At 42.4% G+C, this 12,915-nt stretch overlaps 1 protein-coding gene across 2 annotated transcripts in view; it reads right to left on the reverse strand.

Annotated features, from left to right (window-relative positions):
• Positions 1–12,915, reverse strand: part of Htt (huntingtin) — a 144,758-nt gene that overhangs the window by 29,638 nt on the left and 102,205 nt on the right. For both annotated transcript variants that reach the window (XM_052736145.1, XM_052736144.1), the window contains 8 exons: positions 10,334–10,475; positions 8,171–8,350; positions 7,879–8,055; positions 7,554–7,630; positions 5,941–6,079; positions 4,998–5,120; positions 1,683–1,896; positions 534–679 (listed from right to left, as the gene is read on the reverse strand). In XM_052736145.1, coding sequence (XP_052592105.1) covers positions 534–679; positions 1,683–1,896; positions 4,998–5,120; positions 5,941–6,079; positions 7,554–7,630; positions 7,879–8,055; positions 8,171–8,350; positions 10,334–10,475 — 1,198 coding nt within the window. The remainder of the gene's footprint in view (positions 1–533; positions 680–1,682; positions 1,897–4,997; positions 5,121–5,940; positions 6,080–7,553; positions 7,631–7,878; positions 8,056–8,170; positions 8,351–10,333; positions 10,476–12,915) is intronic.

The following is a 12,915-nucleotide window of genomic DNA, read 5'->3' on the forward strand; positions in this document are numbered from 1 at the left end:
CCTTGCTCAGGATGGGCAGCACAGCTTGGGCACAGGTGAGGCTCTTCTCCAGCAGTCACAAGGTGACAAAAGCGCAGTGCTTGTGTAGGCATACTGTGAGGGCCAAGTGTTCAATTTCCCTCGGGTGAAATGCCAAGTTACTGCCCAGCTTAAAACACAACACGGCCTAGATTGTAATTAGGATCCACGTTAGGACTGTAGTGTGGGGACAAGAGGATGTCTTACAGACCTGCCTGGTTCCCTGTGGGTGGCGTGGTGAGGGTGAAAGACTCAGTACAGTCAGGTGAATCAGACTTTGATAACAGGCATTCCCTTCCTGCCTGAGGTTTATTGAAACAGGGTCTGGCTATGTACCCAGGCACATCCTTACAAGCTGAGAACCCACAATTTTCCTGCCTCTGCCTCCAAAGTAGCTGGGCTAACAGGTGTGCACCACCATACTCAGTCACCTGTTGGTTTTCAAGGACTTTCATCTTCCTGCTACTCACATATCCTATCCTCACAGAGACACAGCATTTCAGAGCTGCTCTTACCTCAAGTGTCATTACCACGAATTTCACTGTGTCCTCCTCTTTTTCAGGGGGAAGGTGCAAATGAGCAGGCACTTTGGAGACCACCACCAGGTATTGTGCCAGGGCACGGGCAAGTATGGTCAGAGACTGGTATGATGTAGCATCGCCTGAAACATGAGACTGGCATAAGTGACTCTGACTGTGAGCATAGGCCCTTCCCCTCCAGAAGCCTTGATAGGGCTATGTGGATTTAAAGATGCCAAGACCGAGAAAGCACATATGTACCCACATGTGTTGCATACGACCTGAACCTGGTTTGCCCTGAGTCTAAGCCAGTGTTCCTGAAGGGCTTAGAGCCCTGACTATCTATGTCCAAGAGTAGCCAAGAAACAAAGAAAGAAGTTTAGAGCTAAGGATCTGGTGCAGTTTCTCAGTTACTTTTGTCAGCCTTCCATGTTTTAGATCAATAGCCCTGACTATACATGTGCTTGGGACAAAGCACTGTGCTGTATCCATAATATTTTTTAAAATTATGACAACTTGGGATTAGAGAGATAGTTCAGCAGTTGAGAGATGGGCTGCTCTCCCAGAGGACCTACATTCAATCCCCAGCTGCCACATAGAGGCTCACAACCACCTGTAATTCCATTCCCATGAGATCTGATGCCAACTTCTGGCTCCATGGGCACTGCATGCATGTGGTGCAGACATATATGCAGGTAAAACACCTATACACACGAAACAAAATAATTAAAAAAACTAAGATAATTTGAACTGAGAAAGTGGTTCGGTGGATAAAGCATTTGCTGCACAGCATGAGGACTTGAGTTTGGAATCCCAGTACTCATGTAAAAACCAGTTGTGGGGTGTGCACCTGTAACCTCAGCTGAGACAGGAGGATCCCAGAGGCTTGTTGGTCAGTGAATTTAGCAGAGATGGCAATTCTAGGTTCAATGAGAGACCCTGTCTCCCTCTGGCTTGCACATTCTGTTACCACCATTCCCATCACCCCAGAGAGAGAGAGAGAGACAGAGACAGAGAGACAGACAGAGACAGAGAGAGAGACAGAGAGACAGGGAGAGAGACAGAGAGACACAGACAGACACACACACACACAGACAGAGACAGAGAGAGACAGATAAACATCTAAGGGAACCATATTTCAATTACCAAGCAGATCATTCAACTTGCTCCAGTAGGCTGTGGGCTCTGTAGGCAGGAAAGGCTGGAAGACTTGATGGACAGCAGGAAGCTGCTGAACAACACTGGTCACCCGGTCCAGAATCACCCCACGGGCTGCTTCAAAAAGGGGACTCTTCTGGCCAGTAGCAATCTCACTCATGCCAAGGCTTAAGCAGGGAGCCAAAAGGCTTAGGTTGAACTCCTGGTTCAGAACATTACAGGCCAGACAAATAACAGCAAAAATGGTAAGCTTTCCTTCAGGCTGCAATACACATAGCTAATGTAATAAGCATTTGTTTCTGAGGTAATCCAGATTAGAGTACTGTAAGGAATGCTTGTGAGGATATTCTAGAGACATGGAGACTCAAGCTCCTTACTTTTTGCCATGGGAGACTCTCTGCACCACACTGTCACTCTGACAGCAAGAAGGCTATCACCAGTTGAGCCCTTGGACCTTGTATCTGTAGAACTATCAGTCAAAACAATCCTCTTTTCCTTATGAAGCAGCTTGCCTCAAGTTATTTGTTACAGTAGTAAAAGTAGGAAAATACACTCTAGAAAAGCTCTTAGTTAGAATATAAATAGATAAAAGAAAAAAGATAAAACTAAGTTGAATTCTCTATTTAAAAAAGTATATCCTATATTATATACATTAAAAAATAAATATATCAACAATTCCATTTAACATATGTTCAGTAAATACTTCTAGTCTCTTTGTCATACTTGAATTTTAAAGTAATATTTTTATTTTTATGATCTTATATTTCTCTGAAATAATTCTAGAATGATAAATTTTAATTGCTATAAACTGTGCACCAAGGCTAATGTGCCAAGCATTGCTGAAGCCTGAGAAGGCATCACATCATCTGGAACAAGGGAAGGGGGTCTTATGCATAACAATTATCTGCTTGGAAAATCAGCATTTCACATGACAAAACTTTTAAATTTTATTTATTCATTTATTTATTTGGAGATAGGGTCTCACTGTATAGCCCTGGCTGGCCAGGATGTAGACCAACAGGCCCACAGACCGAGACCCTCCTAGCTTTGCCTCCCGAGTGTTGGAATTAAGGGCATGTGCCACCATGCCTGGCCTCATATGATAGTTTTTATTATGTTTTGTCAATTTTTTAGTCATTCAAGGAATTAGGGGGAGGACAATTTTTCAAGTAGAACATCAAGCTTTAATATTAAAAACCTGTATTTCATCATTAGTATTCCCAAATCAAACATTCCTATGATCACAAGCTAGAACTTTCAGTTGTTAATCGCCCACTTAGCAACTTGGAAAATCTAACCCACTGGTCCCGTATAAGAGTTGCCATGGTAATGGTGTCTCTTCACAGCAATAGAAACCCTAACTAAGACAAAGGGGCTATTAAAGATCAATTTCCAGAATACAATGAACACATGATACACTTTTTTGCAGTCATGAAATGAGTGATGATGGACCTATGGCCACATATTTTCTTTAAGTGCATGAAAGATGGAGTTAAAACAACTTTCCTCTTTAGGATTCCAATGTGGTTGAAATAGCATCCTATTCACATCCCATGGGCTGGCGATCCTGGAGTATAGCTTTAACGTGCCATTTTTTTGTTAGAGCCTCCCATGTGCTTTGCCTATGCTGTCCTTGCTAGACTCAAGTCTCCCATAAACTGCCATACATTAATCACACAAAGATGAGACAAATTGTCCTGGATAGTTTTATGTCAACTTGACATAAGCTAAAGTCATCTGAGAGGAGAGAACCTCAATTAAGAAAATGGCTTCCATAAGACTGGGTTGTGGGAAGGCCTATAAGGCATTTTCTTTTCTTTCTTTCTTTTTCCCCCCATCCCATGAAGCTGCTATTTTATTTATTTATTTATTTGTTTGTTTGTTTATTTATTTATTGGTTTTTCAAGACAGGGTTTCTCTGTTTAGTCCGTGCTGTCCTGGAATGCACTCTGTAGCCCAGGCTGGCCTCGAACTCAGAGATCTGCCTGGCTCTGCCTCCCAAGTGCTGGAATTAAAGGTGTGCGCCACCAACTGCCAGGGTATTTTTATTTTTTATTTTATTTTATTTTATTTTTTTTGGTTTTTCGAGACAGGGTTTCTCTGTGTAGCTTTGCGCCTTTCCTGGGACTCATTTGGTAGCCCAGGCTGGCCTCGAACTCACAGAGATCCGCCTGGCTCTGCCTCCCGAGTGCTGGGTTAAAGGCGTGCGCCACCACCGCCCGGCACCTATTTTTATTATTTTTAATTGTGTGTAGGAAATGTACGTGTGAGTACAAGGACTGGTGGAGGCCAGCGGTGTAAGATCTTCTGGAGCTGGAGTTACAGCAGTTGTAAGCCACCGGATGTGGGTGCTGCGACTTGAACTTGGATCCTCTATAAGAGCACTATATATTCTTAACTGCTGAGCCATCTCTCCATCCCCTCTAATGTTAGAGCTAGTAGAATTTTTTTTTTTTTTTTTTTACAATTTATCAAGGGGTAGTTTTATTTATAGAAAGTTGTTTTTTTTTTTAAACAGCACATTCAAATAATTTACTAGATAAGCCAATTCAGATGATTTTTTTTCTTGAAGAAACATTATTGGTAATTGGTGTATTTCATTCCATGTAGGTTGTTGACTTTATTGTCATAAAGTTCCTAATGACCATCATTATTTTTTTAAGTCTGGAATGTATAGGAAGGTTACTTTACTTCTTTCATTCTTGCTTGTGTTTTGTCCCCCTCATCCCCCCCACTGCCTGCAATCAGTCTTGTTAGAATCTCATCAGATTGGATTATTTTTAAACAATCTGTATGCCAAATAAAATTTTTTCTTCAGACTTATGTAGCTCAGTTCTAAACTGAGATGGGTATGGAAATGCCTGAAAATGGTAAGCTCATCCAGATGGGCATTTTCTTTTTTTTTTTTTTTACCCCCCCCCCCCAAGATGGGCATTTTCTTAATTGGTGATTGATTGGGTGGGCCCAGCCCATTGAGGGTGGTGCCATCCCTGGGCTGGAGTTTTGGGTTGTGTAAGAAAGCAGGCTGAGCAAGCCATAAGGAACAAGCCAGGAAGCAACACCCCTCCATAGCCTCTGCATCAGCTTCTGCCTCCAGGTTCCTGCCCTGTTTGAGTTCCTGTCCTGACTTCCTTCAATATGGACTACAATGTGGAAGTATAAGCCAAATAAACCCTTCCTTCCCCAACTTGGTTTTTGGTCATGGTCTGTCATTGCAGCAATAGAAACCCTAACTAAGGCACAAGTAAAATTCAGAAAGACAAGCAGAGCTGGGGATTCCCTGGCCGCCCACTGTTGCCCTACCGAGCTCATCATGAAGTCATTCATGTCTTCAGCAGGGATGCGATTCACCAACTCTGCACCTTCCAGCAGCGCAGAATCTGATTTGGTCCAACACTGTGATCTTACAAGCTGGAGGTACCAGTCCTGGAAAGAAGAAAAAGAAAAAGGGAATGTGATTGGGTAGGCACTTTGGCTGCTCCTCTGGGCAGTGACTATAGCATCAGGACCCTGGCTGGCTGTACAGATATCAGACACACCCTGGGCTTACAGCTCACAAGTCTTCTCTCTGCTGTTCTGTGCCTGAATGCCCTCTTCTTTTCCACCTGTGTAACTTCCAGCAGTCCTCGCAAACTCAGCAAAGTTCTGAGGGTTAGCAGTCTTTCCTCATCCATTCCTTAGACACTGCACCATCTACACTCTACTGAAGTGTGCACCTCCCTCATCTTCCTCAGCAGCCAAAGCACGCCTGGGGCAAATGTATGCTTTCTTCCATGAGCTGCAGGTTTCTAAAATCGAATCTCCTCTCCCCCAAGGCCCTAACAGTCTCTAATCTCAATATGAATGGTGAAGGTGACAACACATGATACCTGGTGGCAGTAGGTACAACACTTCATAGGAGGCAGAAGGTTCAGTGGGAGGGAGTCAGGCCACGTTTGTCAGCATGTGCTGGACAGTATCTGCAGACATAGACCCTGGGGCAAACCAACTCCTTTTGACTTGCCAACTAGCCACCTGCCCCTGACTCCACACTCCTCCACCAGAGTTACACATCATCACTCCTATTCTCATCAGGACCTCAAGGCCTCCATATTCCACTCGAATCCCCAAGCAGAGTTGCTAATGACCTGAGCTGAGGGTCAGGGGTCCTGTGTATACTGACATCTACCCTTACCCTCATTCGAGACAGAGCCTGTCAGGTCTCCACATGGTCTCTGGCCATCACACTTAGATACAGGACACTTACTTTGTCTGGACTCACTGTTTCCAGAGACGTGTGTCCATCCCCATCCAGTGGGTGGGAAGTGACTGGGGGCAAGGGGCTAAGTGAGTCCTGCACGGTAGAGAGTCGGAACCTGTCCAGCAGGGAATAGAGCCTTTGGTGTCTGAAACACAAATGAAACCACAGAGCAGTTTGCGCTTTAGTTTGAAATCTCAGTTTTGCAAAGATGGGTCCTAGAAATATGTAACACCAATGAACAGAAGTAGCTTCTTAAAACAAGATACAACATGTTGTGAACTTTCCCTTCAACATTCTAAAGTCATGATGCACCCTTAGGCCCTAGTTACTTCAAATTACCATAATTTATACCTCGTTGATATTTTCTAGATTTCATTTATGCTCAACACTCCATTAGGCAATGTACTATGTAACAGCTAACAAAGTTATTCTATTCTTTCTTTTCTTGACAGTATTGGAGATTGAACTTAGGGGCTTGTACATGCTAGACAAGTGCTCTTCCACTGAGCTGTATGTCCCTAGCAATGTATTTGTAAAATATGCAAAACAGATAAATTCTTCTAAGATCCAAGTGAACAAACTATTTAATTCTCCATAATGACACAATTTATTCCATTAGGAATGTCATTTCACAAAAAGAATCATTCCATCTGGTCCAAAGTATTATTGTTATAATCTTCCTCATCTTGGTGTATGTCTGTGTCTATAGTCAAACACAATGACAATTTGCTCTCTTACCATCTGAAGCCAACACGATACTTCATATGTCAAATGACATCATGTGGCTCTGAAGACTGAAAAACCATCCAGACTATACTCTGTCCCATTAAGAAACACCACCATAAAAACCCTCTGAAGACTAAAATTATGACAGAATCACCCTCTCTGAGGTACATGTGTGTGTGCTCCCACCCTGATCTGCAGTGGAAGAGAAGAGATAAAAGCTTTTCTTAATTTCTCTTGTTGTCAAGGAACTATGCTCACACTACAGGTAGAAATGTTTCTAATAAAGGCTTCTAAAGACTTTCAAACAATTAAGTAAATGAATAGCTATAAAGAGATGGCACTTAACAAGACATAAATATAATGTGCACATGCCAAGAGCCAGGTAGTGCTCTCAGATTGAATCCTTCTAACCTAGTTATTAGGTTCTGTGTTTATTCTCATTCATCAAGGGTCCAGGAGCAGAGACAACAAACACACTTCTATCCCGTCAACAGCCATAAGTTTCAGAAGTTTGATGGCCACTTCTTCGTGTCCACTAGCATGAGACTCTTGTTTGACATTTAGAAAGCCTTTTGTCTCTGTCTCTGTCTCTGTCTCTCTTGGTTTTTTGAGACAAGGTTTCTCTGTAGTTTTGGTGCTTGTCCTGGATCTCGCTCTGTAGACCAGGCTGGCCTTGAACTCACAGAGATCCGCCTGGCACTGCCTTCTGAGTGCTGGGATGAAGGTGTGTGCCACCACCGCCCAGCTAGAAAGCCTTTTCTATTGTAATACTGCTACAGTGAACTAACCTACATAGAACACTAATTCCTTTGCCTGTCTATTTGTTACTGTACATACCTAAGTCTTTATACCCTGGCTGCCCAAACGTCAGTACCCCCCTACTGTAGGCTTACCTTTGTGCAAGCCCACTATTCTGGAGGTGCTCCTGGATTCTGTTCAGTTCCTCCACTGGCAACTGGGCCATGCTGCTCTACACAGACAAGAACACATTAGGGATTTTATGACATATAACCTCACACCCATTTTAAAAGGATAAACTGGCATGCACAGTGTATCTATCTGGTAAGAGCAGACTAGAAGCAGCTGGTCAAACACACAAATAACAAACATGAATACATGCTCCTATCAGTGAACAATCAAGACTAGGTCCATAGGTCCATAGACTAAATGTTTTGATTAACTTGCTAAGTTTTTATATAAATCACCATCTTTCAGTACCTGTAAATTTGCAGCCAAAAGCATTTCTACCCGGCGACATGCCAGAGTGTCGACCATGCGAGCCAGCGCACGGAAGGGAGTGCCCAGGAGCCTGTCCACATATAGCGTGAGCACAGCACCAGACTGGCTGAGATGGATGCCTTCCAAGCACTGAAGTGTTTTCTTCAGAGTGGTTGGCTAATGTTGAGAAGGAACAAGAATTTATTTTTCTCAGACTGGTAATTGCTGCTGACAAAATTCCAGTACTCCATTTTTAAGGCAGAGAAAGCAAACTGGCAGGCTAAAGACTTACAGTTGAAAGATTTTCACAACGAGACTGAATTGCCTGGATGAAAAGGCCACTAGCCGCAGAATTACGATGAATGGCACTAATAAAGTCTTGTACTGGAGGCTCATGGGAAAGGCTGATCAGATCTTGAATGTGATTCACAATGAGCCACGTTAAGTGTTCTGAGTCATGGAGATTCTGACACTAGAAAAGATATAATAAAAGATTTACTTCAAGTAGACAAGGAGGCTAAAAGAGTCAGAAAAAACAAATTCCAAATAAAAACTTTGCTTCAGTAAAGACAGTGTCTAAGTACAAGTAAAGGAGAGAGGGGAAGGAAACAGGGCCTTGCACCTGTGATCTCATGTGGTAGAGACCACAGGAAGCCAAGCTTTAGTGGCAATCAATGTCCAGCTCCCAGAGACACTAGCAAATGGCTCCACATCAGAATGAACAAGTCAACAGGTGGCTGCCCACAGGGGCAAGGTGGGCAGTCTGGCCTGGAGCTTGCATGCATGGGAACAAAGGAAGCCCCATGTTGCAGTAACTGAGCTTGCTATCAGGCTGCAGGCCAGCCTAGCATGGGCTGCTCTACACCTACTCTATCTCTAATGGTTAGTGGAGAAAAGAGCTACTAAATGCCACAGAGCTGATAGAATTCCTGAATCAAGAACTAGATCTCCCTAGTACATGGGAGAAATTTCACTTGAAATTTAAAATAAATAAATAATACCCACAGTTAAAAAAATACATGTAGCGTTTCCATCTTAATTCACAATCCTAGATAAAAGTCAAACTTGGATCAATTGATATCTGGTTAATGATAATATTTTCCATTTGGAACTATTTGATACTATTAACTTATGAAATTATTCTTATACTTTTGTGAAAAACACCATTATATCATATTATTTCTCAAAAGTGGAACAAAATATAAAATCTTTTTCAATATTGGGAACATCAAATAAAAAGTGAATATTAAGGTGTGCATCATGGCACACGCCCACAATCCTAACACTCAGGAGGTTGAGGTGGGAGGATTATGAACATATAGCCTGTTCTGTACAGTGCACTGGCTCAAAAACACAGTGAACATTAGTAAAATGTCAATACCATAAGACTGCCTCTACTCACAGCTGGCTCAAGTATGTTTTTTCCTCTGGTTCAGACTTTTTTGTTTGTTTATCTGTTTGTTTTTTGAGATAGGATTTCTTTGTGTAACAGCTCTAGCTGTCCTGAACCAGCTTTGTAGACTAGGCTGGCCTTGAACTCACAGATAAACCTGCCTCTGCCTCCTGAGTATTGGGATTAAAGGCGTGTGCCACTACCGCCTGCCTGGTTCAGACTTCTAAAAACCATTCTGCTCTATGATAGCAATGTAATGTGATATCAAGTTTGTTAAAAAAAAAAAAAAAAGCATCAAATCCAGATTAAAATGAAATTGTAATTTATTTTAAACCAATATGATTATAGAAGACTTGCTTTCATAAATCAAACAGGTGATGCTAATTTTTAAGTTAAAAACTGCACAAAAGTGATTCTTTTTAAAAAGTGGTAGTCAAAAGAAAATCTATTTTGAAATCCAACAATAAACATTTAACACCTTTCCTACAAAATAACTGGAAAAAAAATTAGCCCAAACCCCACACCAGTCAGTGCATTTAGCTTTGTTAAAATCATGCAGTGTTTGCTGGGCACATATCTTTAATCCAAGCACTCAGGAGACAGAAGGAGGGTTATGGTCTCTCTGGTTTGAGACTAGCCAGGTCTCCACCGTGAGTTTCAAGCCAGCCTGAACTACACCTTGAGACAAAAACCTGCCCAGCTTTATGCCAGACACTAAGTTCCTGGGAAGGTAATAAACTAGTGATGTCTGAATGAAAGCCTTTGAAGATCAACTTAGAAATTTAAGAGAGGATGAGCCAGGCTATTCTAACTAAACCCCAGAGTAAATCAAACATTGGTACCTCTCCTCAGCTGAATGTACCTGTGGGGCAGTGAACAGTCTGGCTGCCCAGCAAGTGCACACAAGCACCTCTGTGTGGTCCTCTCCTCCCTTATCGACCCTCAGGGACGTTTACACACTTACGACATAATCACAGAAGAGAATAAGGGCTCCTCCTCACACGATTTCTCTGTGTGGTCCTCTCCTCCCTTATCGACCCTCAGGGACGTTTACACACTTACGACATAATCACAGAAGAGAATAAGGGCTCCTCTTCGCACGATTTCTCTATTGCACATCCCCAGCTGGGCTGCTGCGCCAGAGTCCTCCTCTTCACTAGACGTCTGCGGGTTAAGTGACTTCGTGCAGGACAGACTGTGCCTTCTACAAGGAGCAAAGGATGCAATGAGGATGTGTCTGGGATAGCAGTAGTTTACACACACAATACTGAACATGGCTATGCTTGATTTTTCTTCTCAAACCCACAAGTTATTCCAAACATTGCTACATCAGACTGGTGTTGTGTTTAAGCACCTCAGACTTCTGTTCCTAGAAAACACTAAAGGACACAAGAAGGTTTAGTGGACAGATGATTACAGTGCTTGCCTAACGAGCAAAATCCACTATACAGCTCCAATTCCAACTAGCATGTCCATTCTAGAACTCATATTGGCCATGTTTGATAATGGAGCAGTTGTTCTTTACACTCCACAGGGGTCAGAGAAGAGCCCCACTCCATACTTCCCTACTGATTTTCAAGCACATTACTGAGCAGGTCCCAGCAGTGGAATTACTGTCCAAAGTGCTTCTTCCCCACTAAAGCTGTTACTCCACTTGGTACTCCTTTCTCCGTGCATCTTTTTTCTTTCTAAATAGATCCCTGGAGACTCTTGATTATAGCCAAATATTTAAAACACGATGTCGGACACACTCCCGCCCTACCCTTCTGGCTTTTGCTCAGTCTCAGTAGGGATAGAGGTCATATGAGAGCAAGTACATTTGAAATATGTTGACCAATCCTTTAACTCCTCAGCACTAAAAGACAACTGATAAAATATTCTATAGGATAAAGTTTTGTTAAAGCAGCCAAACATTTCTGCTCCTCAACTAGTGAATGGATGAACAAACTAGTGCATCTACAATAGGCAAGTGCAAGGAATAGATCACAGATTACTACTACCACAGGAATGAACTTTAAACACATGGTGCTGGAGAATAACCAGATGCAGAGTTCATTTCCAAAGAATTCTGCTCTGGGCACAGAGTATGCATGGATCAGTACTTATCATGGACAGAGGGGGAGGGATGGCCAAAGGGCCAAGAGGGAACTGCCTGGGATGATGGTACTGTTTGTATCTGACTACAGATGTACAGAAAGTATTTTCTAGGTATCCTATGTCAGTTAAGGACAGAACACCTGCCCTTTCTCAGTTGGAGCTTTGTAACTTACACTCACAGCTACAAGTAGAGCAAAGAACTTCTGAAGGATAATAGGTGGAATTTGCAATTAAGAAATTAGGAGACACAGTTATAGTTTAAATATGAAATGGTCTCTATTGGAATATAACAGCAAACATACGAAGAGACAGATATTAATCAAATCATCACACAAATAATGCTCAACTATGGCTTTGCCACTTGCCACTGAAGAGCAGAAGCTACCTAGGTGCAGATCTCAAGATCTAACCAAATGAAAAAAAGCCAGAGAAGGCTCCTCTGAAGAACACTTCGATGAGAACCCAGAAGTGATGGCCTTCTCATTTTAATACATGGGGTGGGATGTGTGTGTGTGTGGGGGGGAAATAAACTGTAATTTCAGAGCTGGAGAGACGCCTTAGTAGTTAAGAGCATTGGCTGCTCTTCCAGAAGACTTGGATTCAATTCCAAGCACCACATGGCAGCTCACAACTGCCTGAAACTCCAGTCCCCAGGGATCTGACACCTTCACACAGACATACATGCAGGGAAAATACCAACACACATAAAATAAAAATAAATTAAAAAAAAAAAAGAAACTATAATTTCAACTTTGAAAGACTACCAATAACTACACTACAATAAAACTAATTTTGGGGGCCAAATCCCACACTCACCAACTCAAGAAATGCCTCTTCAGTACACTCAAATCTGTAGCCCTTTTGGATAACTGGGACCATTATTTCTATTATTAGAACTCCCCCCCACCCCCCAGCTGGCAAGATGGCTCTGCAAGTAAAAGCACTCATTGCACAAGCCTGACAACCTGAGTTTGATCCTTGTATTCCACAATGGATGGAGAGGACTGGCTCCTCAGAGTTGTCCTCTGACCTCCACATGTGGGCTAAGGCAGGCGCACACACACACACAGACACACAGACACACACACCACGAATAAAAATGAATAGAAAATGTCTATGACTCCATTTCTTATAGCTCTAAGTCCCCCTATAGTAAGCCTCCTCCTAAGAGCTGTCTCCAATTGCTGTCTCCTCCATCATCCTTTCCTCTTAGTTTTTATTGAAAATGTCAAACCAACAGAAAAGTTGAAAGAACAATTTAACATACAGCCCTATGCCTTTTGCCTACATTCAACTATTAATATTTGTCACCTTTGAGTTCATGTACACACTTTGCACATGCAACTCAGTACATGCTACACTCAACATGAACACACACTACACACTCACATGAAACTCTATTACACAGTCTGAATACTTGCACATGCAAGCTTCTTTGGCTGCACATGGAAGAGTGATTCTAGAGTACATTTCACTACAAACACTACAGCAGTTATCTTCTGAACATGCTTATAGCTACAAATCCACCACTCACACCAAGCTCATCC

The sequence above is a fragment of the Peromyscus californicus genome, unplaced genomic scaffold (genome assembly GCF_007827085.1).
Source record: "Peromyscus californicus insignis strain IS unplaced genomic scaffold, ASM782708v3 Scaffold_13__1_contigs__length_99412109, whole genome shotgun sequence".
NCBI lineage: Eukaryota > Metazoa > Chordata > Mammalia > Rodentia > Cricetidae > Peromyscus > Peromyscus californicus.